Here is a 13973-nt window from a genome sequence, read left to right as displayed (position 1 = left end):
CCATCCAGGGATCCCCATTGACTTTTTATTTATTTATTTATTTTTAATTTTTTATTTATTTATGATAGTCACAGAGAGAGAGAGAGAGAGAGGCAGAGACACAGGCAGAGGGAGAAGCAGGCTCCATGCACCGGGAGCCCGATGTGGGATTCGATCCCGGGTCTCCAGGATCGCGCCCTGGGCCAAAGGCAGGCGCTAAACCGCTGCGCCACCCAGGGATCCCCCCATTGACTTTTTAAAAAAATTTTCTTACTTATTTGAGGGAGAGAAAGAATATGCGTGAGAGGAAAGGCAGAGGGAGAAGCAGACGCCCACACTGAACTGGGAGCCCAAATTGGAGCTTGATCCCAGGACCCTGAGGTCATGACCAGAGCCAAAGGCCGACACTTAACTGACTCAGACACCCAGGCACCCTGAAGCTTGACATTTGGTGCCTGGATGTTTTTAACTCTGGTTTGACTGGGTCCTATATGTAGCCCAAGTAATCACAGTGCAATCTAGAGAGGATGGGGCTGTTAAGTCCCTTCCCATATCCCAGTTCTTTTTCAAGGATGAAAGATGTTTCTGTTTTTTATTGAGAGAATGTGGGTAAACGTTCCCCTTTATTTTTTAGCTGAACTCCTTGCTAAAAAACAGCCATTAAAAACCAGTGAGGTGTACTCCGATGATGAGGAAGAGGAAGAGGATGACAAGTCCAGTGAAAAGTCAGACCGCTCATCCCGAACATCGTCATCTGATGAAGAAGAGGAGTAAGCTGTGTATATTTTGGTCTAGTAGTCAGAATAAGTGGGCTCTTTGGGGAGAAACTTAGTGTAGTTTTCAAAATGTTCTTGTTTGGATGGTGAACTTTGATTTGGTTCAGTACCCTGAATTGCAGAGCTGAGTTCCCCAACACATCAGCCCAAACATATGCTCCTACCTTTGGCTCCCAGCCTCCATTCCTGGACATTTTGTCCAGGCCTGGCAGGTAAAAACTGACTTTGTGTCACCCTCAGACTGGCCTGGAGCTTCCATTAGTTTTCTTATTCTGATAGGTTATCTAGAATGACAGCTTCATTGAAGACAGTTCATACTACTGGTTAAGAGCAGGATGCTGTTACCACTTCTTCTGTGGCTTCATTTCTTTCTCCTCTGGTTAATCACATGTAGTTTGGTTGAGTTAAGTTTTAAGAACTTGGTAGTATTTATGTATCTTGATCTGATGTGTTTTTTTTTTCCCAGAAAGACAGAGAGCACATGCAGGGGGAGGGGGGCGGGTGAGGAGAGGAGGAGCAGAAGGAGAAAGAGAATCTTAAACAGGCTCCATGCCCAGCATGGAGCCCAACATGGGGCTCTATCTTACAACCCTGAAATCATGACCTGAGCTGAAATCAAGAGTCAGACACTTAACAGACTGAGCCATCCAGGCGCCCCTTGATCTGTTTTTATGAGGAACACTTTTCCCATTGCCCTTTATTCCTCACAGGAAAGAAGAGATCCCTCCCAAATCACAACCAGTCTCCTTACCCGAGGAATTGAATCGGGTTCGATTATCACGGCATAAGCTAGAGCGTTGGTGTCACATGCCCTTCTTTGCTAAAACGGTCACAGGATGTTTTGTACGGATTGGCATTGGAAACCACAACAGCAAACCAGTTTACCGGGTTGGTGTTTCTTTCCATGGACAATTGTCCATGTTTTAAATATAATGATTCTCAACTGGGAGTAGGAACTGCTGAATAAGTCTGTCACTTTTCTTCTACTATTTGATGGGAAAATAGACTCTAATTGAGATGCCTGTAGAATAATGACACCGAGGTAACCAGAGATCATGCATGACCTGCTGCCAGAGAGACTCTTTGGAGCCCAGTGGAGGGGGGCTTGGACATACAATAACTTTCTTTATTTTCCTTTCATATAAAAGCGAGAAGGGAGACATTTAGGGAGTATTCATTGGGAGTTACATAATCTGGAAGCTTTTTTGTTCATTTGAAAAATAAATGAAAATTTTCCATGTTACATACTAAGTGACTTCTAAAACAGAATTATATTGAGGTTTAAAAACAAACACAAAAACACAAAAAACCACCCTCCAACTTAAAGGAGGTTGTTTTGTGAGTTCTGGGACTGCTTCTATGATCTGGATGGCTGGAACATAGCCCCTAAGGTTTTTTTTTTTTTCCTTTTTGTTTTTGTTTGGTTTAGCGTGGGGTGTATGGTTTTAGGTGTTTATCTCCTTCTGTGAGGACCAGCAGCCATTCTGTGTCCCAGAAAGCTTGCCAAACAGAAACTGACATCCATGGTCTTCGTATTTGGTCGATAAAACTGACCTCTGAAATCCCAAGTATGTCCACATAGTAAGATAGAATGTAAGTGGGAGGAGAAGCTCCTAACGGGCCCACCAGGCTAACTGCCTCCTCTCCTGGCGCTTGCGCACTCTGCGTGCAAGACTTCTGGTGCTTGGCCATCTGGGTTCTAAACCTGAGGAGGGTGCCCAGAATTCCCTGGCAGCTGTGGGGTCCTCTCAGTGCAGAGTCACTTGTCCACAGTAGGTTGGTAGAGCCAAAGAGAAGGTGGTGTGGAGAGCTCTGAAAGAGTCTGTTTTTCTGTCCTTTCATATAGGTGGCTGAGATCACGGGTGTTGTGGAAACCGCTAAAGTTTACCAGCTTGGTGGCACCAGAACAAACAAAGGGCTACAGCTACGGTAGGGGACGTGCCGTTGTGGCAGCTTCTGCTTCTGCTGTGCACAGGCACTACCTGTTTGGGCTGCCATGCTCACCCAGTATGATGTTTCAGTGAATTTCTGTTGTTCCCCAAGGGGACTTGGAGGGAAGCTTATTCTGCCCTTGCCTGTAGGGAAAGGTAGGGTATCTCTGTCTGTCACACGGGAAATCCAGGACAAGAAATGGTAGGACATAGAGTAGGAAAAAGGCGGGTTGTGAGCTCCCCTTGTCCAGATCCCTGCAGGCAATTCCTTGGTGACCATGGTCAGGTGGCCTGCTTCTGGTCCTGGCTCTGTCACTAACTAACCTGGTCTTTGACGAGTCGAGTCAAGTCACCTTTCAGGACTTGGTTTCCTTTCAGTCACATGATACTGAGTGCCTGCTACATGCCACGGTTCTGGGCATCAGGATAGAGGCAGAAATATAGTAGGCACACGCAAATCCCTGCCCTCTTGGAGCCTGAATATTCTAGAGACCCTGTATCAAAAGGAACAGAAGTAGTTTACCAGGATCATTGCAAATAGCAGCAAATAGATTCAGCTGTACCATGGCCTAATTTAGTCTCTGTGGTCTCCATTCCCTTCTCCTGTCCCCACCATCTTTCCAGGGCTGCTTTAAAAGAGCCAGTTGAGATAGGCAGTGACCATGACATGCAGAGAATGACTGTCCCTAGGAGAATGGCACTGACTCACCTAACTTCACCAGCATAGGGGTCAGTCAGAAGGCAATGTGCTTTCTCTCTAGGGAATGGTGTTTCCTTGTCAGAGAGCTACATAATATTTTATATTATTGATGCCTGTTGACTATGACAGATTTTATTGTAAATGGACTTTTGAAGTACTGGCCAAGTCCAGTTTTTCCCCCAGTGCTAGCTATGATTCTTTTATCCTGGCTGCCTATTAGAACAGCCTGGGAGGTATTGTTTATTTAATTTCATTGCCTGGCTCTTACTTCCAGAGATTCTGATTCAGTTGAACTAGAGTGGTGCTTTGACATTAGAATTTTCACAGATCTTCCTAGGTGATTTTAAAGGGCAGCCAGGATTGAGAACCACAGAGATAGTTGGTTCATAGTCTGGTTGGATTGCTTTGCTGTTACTGCAGGTAACATACCCATTCTTAGAGATGCTGTCTCTTTTTTGTGTAGGCATGGCAACGACCAACGAGTATTCCGTCTAGAGTTTGTCTCAAACCAAGAATTCACTGAAAGTGAATTCATGAAATGGAAAGAAGCGGTAAGTGGGTAGATAACACCTGGCAGTTCATGAAAACCCTGAGAAAGTCTCCAGAATCTTACTAATAACCTTTTATGTTCTGGTCTAGATGTTCTCTGCTGGCATGCAGTTGCCCACTCTCGATGAAATCAATAAAAAGGAATTGTCTATTAAAGAAGCTCTTAATTATAAATTCAATGATCAGGACATTGAAGAGGTAAGAAACCTGGTACCCCAGAGACTAGAGGTTCAGTAAGAACTAGTGTTAGAGAAAGAGAACATCATGACTTTCTTTTCTTTCCCTGTATCTTGACATTTTTAGTTGTGCTACTATTGCATAAGGATGGGAGAATATTGATGTTACTACCTTCTTTATTGTTCATCCAGATTTTCTCTCTATTCTCATTTGAAGTCATAGAGTAAAGAAGTGTATTTGGAGTTCAGGGATCTGTATTCTGCTAGGCTTGGTCCTTCAAGAGTTTCCTTTCTCCAAAACATTTTGGTAAAATTCTTTGATCTCTGTTCTCTTGGACAGTGGCTAGCCTTACAGTACCAGGTCCTTGGGCTGCTGCTGTTTATTGGTGCATGTTCCTTCAGACTGTCCCAGAAGAATCTCCGTGACCCTGGAAACAGCATAGTATCCCTTGGAATGAACTCGCTCTCTCTCTCTCTGGGGCATGACACTGCTGTAGGAAGAGCCAGCCCCCTTTTAACTAGCTGCTTGCCTCCAAATGGGCTCACTTAGCCTGTCTACAGAAATAGTTTAGGAATACCTCACTGCTGGTATCTCCTCTCTGGTACAGATTGTAAAAGAGAAAGAAAGGTTCAGGAAAGCTCCACCCAACTATGCTATGAAGAAGACTCAGCTGCTAAAGGAAAAGGTGAGCACTTGCACGTGAGCCCCCTTCCTTGTCCTGTAAGATGTGGAAATCAGACTTGTTCATTCTCTGCTCGGTTAGTGGTGGCTGGATTGGGCTCCAGCATAAGCAACATGGTGCTTTCTTGGCACCTGGGCAGCATCCCTTGGCCATTTTCCTTTCTATAAATTGAAACTGTGTCCATTCCATTTTCATTACTTCCTAGTCCCTTTAGTTTTATGTGTAATAAGCCAGAACTCAGGGTCCTCTCAACACTAGGTCTGAACAAATGATATTGCCAAGCCCAACTGAGGTGGGGACTTTACATTCTTCACATCAGGATAGGGTTGAGCCTTGTTAGGGTGAGTGAGCCCCAAGAGACCTGGATTCTAAGATTAATGTTACAAATTGCTGCTGCCAGAGGCCCAGGGCCAGTTAGCTATATGACAAGGTGTTAAGTGCTGTAATAAGGATTATACTTTGCATTTGTATAGTTTGTTTTCAATGTTCTTTTGTATTTCCTGTCATTTGTTTGTCACATGCACTGTCTTGCCTGGGCTGGAAGTAAGGGGTCACTTGATACAGAGCCCATCATAGCCAACAACTCACATATGTCTCTGTGTGCAGGCCATGGCTGAGGACCTGGGGGATCAGGACAAGGCCAAACAGATCCAAGACCAGCTGAATGAGCTGGAGGAGCGAGCAGAGGCCCTGGACCGTCAGCGGACCAAAAACATATCTGCTATCAGGTGTGTTACAGCCCGTTTCGGTTGGGCTCCTACTCTGGACCCACAGACCTTGCCACAGTTATCAGCCGAGCCTGTGGCCTTAAACATGCGCTGGCTCCATCTGGCTCCAGAGTCAGAACTGAGTGGTTCCCTTCCTCCTACCACAGCCCATTGACTCACCCTTTTACTCACCCACAGTTACATCAACCAGCGGAACCGGGAGTGGAACATTGTGGAGTCTGAGAAAGCCCTTGTGGTGAGTAAGACAACTTGATTTGGATCACTGAAAACAATTTTAATTAATAAAATGATACAAGGGGTGCCTGGGTAGCTCAATCATGATCCCGAGGTCCTGGGATTGAGCCCAGCATTGGGCTCCCTTCTGCTCAGCGGGGAGCCTGCTTCTGCCCCTCCCCACTGCTCATGCTCCATCTGTCTCTCAAATAAATAAATACATTCTTTAAAAATAATAATAAAATGATACAAAATCTTCTATATACCTTGCTCCAGTTTATTTTTTTTACTTACTGAATAACATGTACACTTCGCCTCCACATGCCATGGGCACACATATACCCATGGGATGTATTGATTGATAATGAAAAGCAACAGTCTTCTGCCCTTCTCACCCTTCCTGCCCCTTAGCTTCTACTCCACAGGTGTTCATCTTTAGGGACTTCTAGTTTTGTTCTTTCAGGTGTTGTCCCCATATCTGCTCTGCTGTTCTTGAAGGGAATAGGATAATAGACTTATGACTATTTTTTTTTTTAGCCCTTGCAAGGACTGTTATTTATATGTAAGCTTAGGATAAACGAAAGGTGAGGAAAAGGAGACAGTTCTGTATGTATGCTCTCCGTTTCAGGCTGAAAGTCACAACATGAAAAACCAACAGATGGATCCCTTTACCAGGCGGCAGTGCAAACCTACTATCGTTTCTAATGTGAGTGCCTAAAGAGGACGTTTTTAGTCAGGACCTAGATTCTAGGACATAAAATGAATTCCATTAGGAGATTAATAAGAAAGTTAAAAATAATGTTGTCTTAGTGGGATTTGCTTACCTCAAACTCTTGGGTCTAGCTACCTCCTTTTTTTAATCTTGCTATAGGACACAGGTAGCGAAAACCTGGCATGGATTTGTAGAAACCTACGGCCTAACCCCTCCTGTGTCAGGGTGGGTTTACCAATGCAGCAAGACATTAGGAACATGTAGGTTGAGCCACCTAGGACCAGACTGGCCTGGGCTGGGCTTCAAAGATTTTATTGCCTCTCTTTGCTGCCTTGAAGAAAACCCCACTGAGCTGCTGATAGGTCCACCGTGGTGCTTGTGATGTTAGTGGTAGTCGATGGGAAAGAATCTGGCATAGCACTGTGTGAGTGTTAAATAATCTCTAAAATAACTCAATTTCTCTCTCAGTCCAGAGACCCAGCTGTTCAGGCTGCCATCTTGGCCCAGCTGAATGCAAAATATGGTTCTGGAGTGTTACCAGATGCTCCAAAGGAAATGACCAAGGCAAGTGCAATACTGCCCCATGGCCTGCAGAGCAAGGCTACTGGCCCAGACGCTTGGCCTAGGTTAGGCCTGATTGTTCCCACGTGGAGGAACTAGCATCCCACTTGTAGCCCTTTCTCCATCCTGATTTTTTACAATTGTAATAAACAGCTACTGAGTTTTAGTCAGCCACCTAAATGCTAAGCCCAGCACCACTATTAAACTAAGGCCTTGGGATCCCTGGGTGGCGCAGCGGTTTGGCGCCTGCCTTTGGCCCAGGGCGCGATCCTGGAGACCCGGGATCGAATCCCACGTCGGGCTCCCGGTGCATGGAGCCTGCTTCTCCCTCTGCCTGTGTCTCTGCTTCTCTCTCTCTCTCTCTCTCTCTCTCTCTCTGTGACTATCATAAATAAATTTTTAAAAAAATTAAACTAAGGCCTTGATTACAGCTTTAGGCAACTGACATCTAGCCCTCTGATCCACATTTTTTCGTGTGTAAAATGGGGATAATACTCTATCCTGCTGCCTCACAGGATGATTAGGAGAAGCTGATGACACATAAGGGTCAGATGTTTGTAAAGGTGAAAAGCTCTTTGAAACTCTCTGTATGACTATCATAAATAAATAAAATTAAAAAAAAAAAAAAAAAAAAAAAAAAAAAAAAGAAAACTAAAATGTTAAAACAGAGAAACTGCCCATTTAGAAGCAGAGTTCTTTGGGGGTTTTTTTGTTTGTTGGGGTGTGTGTGTGTGTAAGTTAGGTCTTTTCCTGTGGAGCCCAAACTGTCCCAGGAATTTCTGAAATCTTGGGTCAGAAGGTAGCTTATTGTCCTGACCCCCTCCTCAGCCCCCCACACTATAGACACGAGCCTTCCCTTTCCTCTTTTAGGCTTCAGAAAAGAAACCTTCTTATGGCCTCTCCTGTCTTCCCTCTGAGAGAATCAGAAAAAGGGCCTTAGGAAAGAGATCTGATGAACTTGAGCAAGAGCTTTTTTTCCATTAGTGCTGCTGCTGCTTGAAGTCCACTTGCATTCATACTTCTATAATTAGCTTTTCTCTTCACATTGCAGGGTCAGGGCAAGGATAAGGATTTGAATTCTAAGTCAGCCAGTGACCTCTCAGAAGATTTGTTCAAAGTACATGATTTTGATGTGAAGATTGATTTACAAGTTCCCAGCTCAGGTAGGTGAAGGTGTGGGGGTGTGCTGATGGCTAAGGACCAGAGGGCACCATGGCTGCCTCAGCCAGCAGGGGGCCCCGTTGTTAGGAAGAAGTGCCTTGAAGTGCCTTAGGGAAGAAGTGCCAGGGTCTGATTCTCAGTATTTACAGAGACTGGAGTAAGCTGGGGCTCAGGTGTATTTTGGGAGAAGTAGGGACAGGCAGGCAAGCAACCAGAAGGGGTGAAACGCAAGATGAAGAAGGCTTTGTAGGCTCCTTAGATGCTGATTTGCTCTTCTTTCCCACAGAGTCAAAGGCTTTGGCCATCACCTCCAAGGCTCCACCAGCCAAAGATGGGGCTCCAAGGAGATCTCTAAACTTGGAAGACTACAAAAAACGACGAGGGCTTATTTGAGCGCACCCAGCCTGCTGCTTCTGACCCTGCATGCCCCATCACAGTGTCCTCTTTTCCTTTGATTTGCCCTCTTTGGGCTGGAGCAGCAGTAGAACTGGGAAGAGACTCTAAACTGCCAGTCATCTGTAATATAAACCATTTGCTGTATAGACCTCCCTTGTCTGCACCATCTCCCACCACCCCCCAGGCCTCTCACCCGGTGTGGGCCTGGGCTCTCTTGGGCTTTATCCATGTCTTTAGATTTGTGTTTGCCTTTTTTTTTTTCTCTCTTTGTTTTTTTTTTAAACCAGCACAGTTCATTGGCCACTCTGCACACATTCAGTATTAGCGTGGAGCTGGGATTCTTGCTGGAGCCCCTGGTGGCGACAGCAGCAGCACTAGGCAGCCACCTCCGTGGGCTGCCTTGGACCCAACCATTGAACATTTGGCACCGGACCCTCGTGGAGAGAGTGGGGACTGGGCACCTGCAGTCCTCCTTCCTCTCTCCTCATCTTCCTCTTCTTCCCATCTCTGCAGAAGAGAGGTTTTCAAATCCAATTTAGTTTCCAAAAAGTGTACATTTGTGGGGAGGGGGGGGCTATTTGAGCGAGCGAGTATGTGTGCGTGTGTGTGTGTGTGTGTGTGTGTGTGTGTGTGTGTCTGTGAGTGTGGATTTTTTTATCATTTTTTTAAAATGCAGTACTCTTTGTATCAGTCTGTCATGGGTCTGTAGCTGTTTCAGATTTTTTTTCAGCTGTACTCGAGCATCTGAAACTGCAAGAAAGAAACTCATTAAATGTGATTCTTCTTACTAAACAGGCCTGACTGCTGTAGCTGTGTGACATCTCCTCCCACACACACCCCCCACCTCAGAGAAGGCACCCTAGTTTGGCCCCTGCCCTGTAGGCTGTGTCCCGGCAGGTGGGAGGGAAGCCCACAACCAGGTACCCAGATAGGGCAGTGCAGGTGTCTTGCTCAGCCCATGGGTACAGCCCACAGCTTCTTGGCTGAACACAGTGTGTCTTTTCCCCGCCCCCATGTACTTGTCTCTTCCTAGTGATTCTGTTTTTGCTGTTTCAGAAAGAATAATATTTTGTTTTGTTTTTAAGAGAAAGTATTCAACGTGAATGTGGAGAGAACGAACACAAAAAGATTTAGGTTGCAGATGTTACAAGCATGTGCAGTTTTGTGTGTGTATACATATATATATGGTAAGCATATATATTGTGCAGCTAGGGTGAGGCCAGCAAAGAAGTGTGTATGTCTTTATGAAATGTTTGAAAAGAGATAAGCTGACTGCTTGATAATCATTCTCAGGTGTAAAGCTCCAAGTGTAAATAAAAGTGGCATTTAACAAATCTTTTCAGAACAAAGTACAGCTGACTATATATACCAAGAACTAAGCTAAAGAAACAGCTGAGAGCCGCTGAGTCCCACCAGAGGGAGAGGAACTTACAAGCTTTGCTTTGTGCTTCTTCACCCTACTTTTCTGTAAGGAAGTGGGATGATGGGAAATCATGGACTTAAGTTGTATTTAAACGTAAAAATGAACTTGGTGACTCTTCTGGGTTTAGTAGAGCCTCGGTGTTGCTTTAACTTAGTTTACACTTTTTTATTTAAAAAAAAAAAAAGCAGCAATGGATGGGTTTTTTTTTTAAGTATTGTGACTGTAAAATTGGTGAACTGTGACTGTAACATAGCTCTGTGGTAGCTGTGACGCAGTTCAGTTGGGCAAAGGTGGGCAATGGACTCATTAAAATCATATATACTTGAATAGTCCATTGACCGAAACCCTTTATAGACTGTTGTGTAAATGTGGAATCACAGACTGCTAAACATTGCCCGGACTCCGGCAGAGTCCTGGAAGCTGCTGGGACCTCTCCTATCATGACGAACCTGGACTGTTTTTTCTTTCTGGTTTTAAAAGACATGAAATTATAGAATCCATATAATTTGCTGGAGTCATTCTTATCCACCATGTAGATCTGTATTTAGTATCATTTGGATTTGGAGAAGTGTCGATTACATTATGGCTGTGTAATAAAATTTTTATTAAAACTGCATCACACTGTAGCCACTTTGCCACTACCTCCCCACATGCAGCTACTGGAACTTTCTTCTGAGACACCAACACACAGCAAGGAGAAAAGCCAACCAACTTACCACCTGAGTAGTCTCCTTGGTGATTGGAGTCAGGACTGAGAACTTGTCTCCAATCTCAACTGAGGCAGAGCCTGACTGGAGATCTTGATTGACCAGGCATAAAACATTGGCTTTGTCTCCCTCCTGCCCCCAACCTCCCCCAGCTGGGTTTCGTGGCAGTTCACAGTATTTCTGATGCTGGGGAGCTGCTGCCATTGCTCCTTGCTCCACACGTTCTCCCTTCCATGTGGTTTCAGTGTTGAAGGGTGCGGCACCCAAGGCTGTTTTATATATTTTTCACTTCCTTCCAAGAAGCAAAAAGGCCAATGTCCATAAGCCTATCTCATGATGTATAGGTCTGTTTGTCTGTCTTGCTTCTGACAGGTGCAGGGCAAGTCTACTGCCTACAACTTCCCTTCAAAAAGAATGCTTTTGTTTTGTTCCTGTGAAGTCCTGACCTGTCACTGAAACTGTACAGATATTTGTAAATAAACTTTATACCCTATTTTAACAAGGGGATCAGATTTAGTCCAAGGATTGCATCCTGAGTGGCAACTCTCAAAGTCATGTTTTCAAAGTCCAGGAGAGCCTCTCTTTTGCTTGGTTTCCCTTCTTTCCCTTCTCTTAGTCTGATACCCCCAAAAGTGAAAGTGGCTGCTTTGGAGTCTTCAGCAACCTGGTTCCCCAGAAGCATCTCTGGTATGGTAGCTGTCTAGAGCCAGGGAGCCCTCCTAGTTGGCCTGGTCTACTTCCTACCTTGGAAGATACCAACAAGCTTTAATCTGGTAGGACCCTGACAACACTGCCTAACCTCAGTGAAAGGCTGGTGCTTCCAGCTTTCAGTTGACCTAGGCACACTTCCTTTACTGTTCTGTTTCCGGCCTGCTGTGAGTGTGAACGGGGGATCTAGGGACCAGAGGCTATGGGGGAAAATCCTTTCCTCAATCTCCCAAACTAGGGAAATCTGTAAGGGCTCCCGAACCCCACTCACTGAGGATGTATCTCAAACCTTTCTATATTTTAGGAAGCAAAATCCGGGAGCATCTACTCCTCTTTAGAGTTGGGAGGGTGGGAGGTGACATAGCCCAGTCCAAGCCTACCTTTGGTGTTGGAAGAGGTGGGCCCCTGGGGTTCACCCAGTACCCAGTGAAGTTTTCTCCCAACTCCTTAACACTCCCCTCACCTCACTGCTGGGAACAGTGGGCTCCCTAGGCCCTAGAGAGCAGGGATTCTGAGCAGAGAACAGGCTTATCCATCCATCTCTCAAGATCCAGTGCTAAGGGGCAACTACACCTGGGGACAGGAAAAAAAAAAACTGCCATAGGCAGAGGGATGCAGAGGAGAGAGAGGTACAGTCAGTCAACTTAATCTTAGGGCCTTGCTGTGGGAGGACTTCTCCTTGGTGGCAGTGTCAGGCAATTCTTGGGAGCCAACAAACCATCAACCCCTAGCATGGAGTTTTGTGTGACATCACTGCTTCCTGGGGACCTCTAAGATCCCTTGAGGAGGAAAGTGTTGGGCTGGAGAACCTTATGGGGCAGCCTGCCTTCTCTGCAAGGTTGCCCAGGCCAGCCCCAGTCCTGGCTGAGCAGAACCTAGAGGTGGTTTCCTGGCCCTGATTAGGGGCTTAGCTACTGCGGCATAGGCACATCTAGGAATTCCAGAAGGTGCTCTGGACCTAGGGGAGAGCCAAGAGCCATAAGGCACCACAGGCTCAGTGTAGGGTTCACATCCCAGTTCTGCTGCTTACTGCCTAGGGCTGAGCTACTTAACTCCTCTGAGCCACAAATTTCCCATCTTTAACATAGGATCCTGTTAAAGATTAAGTGTACCTTTCCCCAGAAGGGGTTCAATAAATGCTGTTGTTAGAGCAGAGGCTGCTGGGTTTGGGAGGAGAGACTGCAGGGGCAGAGTGGCAGGGGTCAGGATGGAGTGGGCAGCAAGTCAAGGGGGGTGGTGCAAGGAGACCAGCCGGAGTGGGGCAGTGGGGCAGCGTGGCTACCAGAAGCTGGAGCACTCAGCTGGGAGATTCCTGGCAGCCTCCACCTCTGGGGCTGAGACTCAGCTTCGAGGTTGAGATTCTGATGGGTGGGCACTGGGGCTGGCCTGGGGAAAGCCCAGAGGAGCAGAGCTGCTTTCTAGCCTGCCCTTGCAGCTCCTCTCTCCAGACCAGGCAATCTGAAAGTGGCTTGGAAGGCCACCCCACCTCACCACTGCCTCAGCAGGCTCAGAAAAATCGTGAGGCTCCACCTACCCACCACCACTACCAAGAGTAATTAAAACATAAATCTGTACCAAACTGGAAAATATGTGTAAAGAAGACTAACAAAATGTTCTGATCCTTCCCACGATGACTTATCTTGATACCTTCTCTAAAATACCAAATTATCATAAGGCACCTGGATGGCTCAGTCAGTTAAGCAGCCAACTCTTAATCTTGGCTGAGGTTTTGATCTCAGGGTGGTGAGTTCTAGCCCCATGGAGCCTACTTAAAAAAAAAAAAAAATTTTTTTTTTTTTAGTTGTCAGTGACCCTATTTTGCACAGTGCGTGTGGTCGGCATCTTGCTCAGCCCAGACACATTCATCTCTCACCAGGAATGCACTGGTCTGTCTCCAACAATTTTCCCTGCTTTCTCCTCACCCTTCAGCGCTGAGCCCAAAGGTCACCTCCTCCGGAAGCCTTCCTGGATCTCCCCTCCCACTCCAATTTGGGAGCACCTTCTGGCTCTCCCTAGCGCCCAACTCACCACGCTGCACTGTTAGGAGCCTCCACCCTCAGCCTGGAAGCTCCTTGGGTCTGGCGCGTATGCCCAGCACCCAGCGCCCCCGAACTTAGCTAATGCCCCATAAACGTGGTGGAGGGAAGGGGGGCAAGCGGGTGTCCAGCGGCGCCGGTTCTGGGGCGTTCGATCCCACGCGTCCCTTCCATCCGGTCCCCGACCGCCGCGCCCGCGCGCCTGAGGCCCAGGCTGCGGGTCCGCTGGGTAAGACCCGGAGCGGCGAGAAGCGCGGCTGCGGCACATGCAAGCGGCCCCTCCGCCGTGGGACCCCCGACGCGCCACCAGCCTCGGCCTCCGCTCGCCAGCTCGGCCCCGCCGCCGGCACGCGCGCCCCCGGGCGTGGACCCCGGCGGGCGGCGCGGCCCGGCGACTTCCCGCACTCGGGAGCAGGGCGGCGGCCGGCGCGGAGGAGGAGCCGGCAGCAGCTCCCGGGACCGGCCTGCGCGCAGCTCCCCGGCGGCGCCTCGTCTCGCCGCGCCGCCGGATGCTCTGTGGACTCGGTGGCCGGG

At 47.2% G+C, this 13973-nt stretch overlaps 1 protein-coding gene across 1 annotated transcript in view; it reads left to right on the top strand.

The window, feature by feature from the left end:
- The window catches only part of RTF1 (RTF1 homolog, Paf1/RNA polymerase II complex component), a 55730-nt gene extending 45126 nt beyond the window's left edge, over positions 1-10604 (top strand). The window contains exons 7-18 of the mRNA XM_041745277.1: positions 614-749; positions 1466-1643; positions 2602-2684; positions 3850-3937; positions 4026-4133; positions 4720-4797; positions 5401-5522; positions 5700-5757; positions 6364-6441; positions 6916-7011; positions 8060-8171; positions 8456-10604. Of these exons, the coding sequence (XP_041601211.1) occupies positions 614-749; positions 1466-1643; positions 2602-2684; positions 3850-3937; positions 4026-4133; positions 4720-4797; positions 5401-5522; positions 5700-5757; positions 6364-6441; positions 6916-7011; positions 8060-8171; positions 8456-8562 (1244 nt within the window). The 3' untranslated portion in view covers positions 8563-10604. The remainder of the gene's footprint in view (positions 1-613; positions 750-1465; positions 1644-2601; positions 2685-3849; positions 3938-4025; positions 4134-4719; positions 4798-5400; positions 5523-5699; positions 5758-6363; positions 6442-6915; positions 7012-8059; positions 8172-8455) is intronic.
- The last annotated feature ends 3369 nt before the right edge of the window (positions 10605-13973 follow it).

The sequence above is a fragment of the Vulpes lagopus genome, chromosome 2 (assembly GCF_018345385.1).
Source record: "Vulpes lagopus strain Blue_001 chromosome 2, ASM1834538v1, whole genome shotgun sequence".
NCBI lineage: Eukaryota > Metazoa > Chordata > Mammalia > Carnivora > Canidae > Vulpes > Vulpes lagopus.
This window is presented reverse-complemented; position numbering and strand designations above follow the sequence as displayed.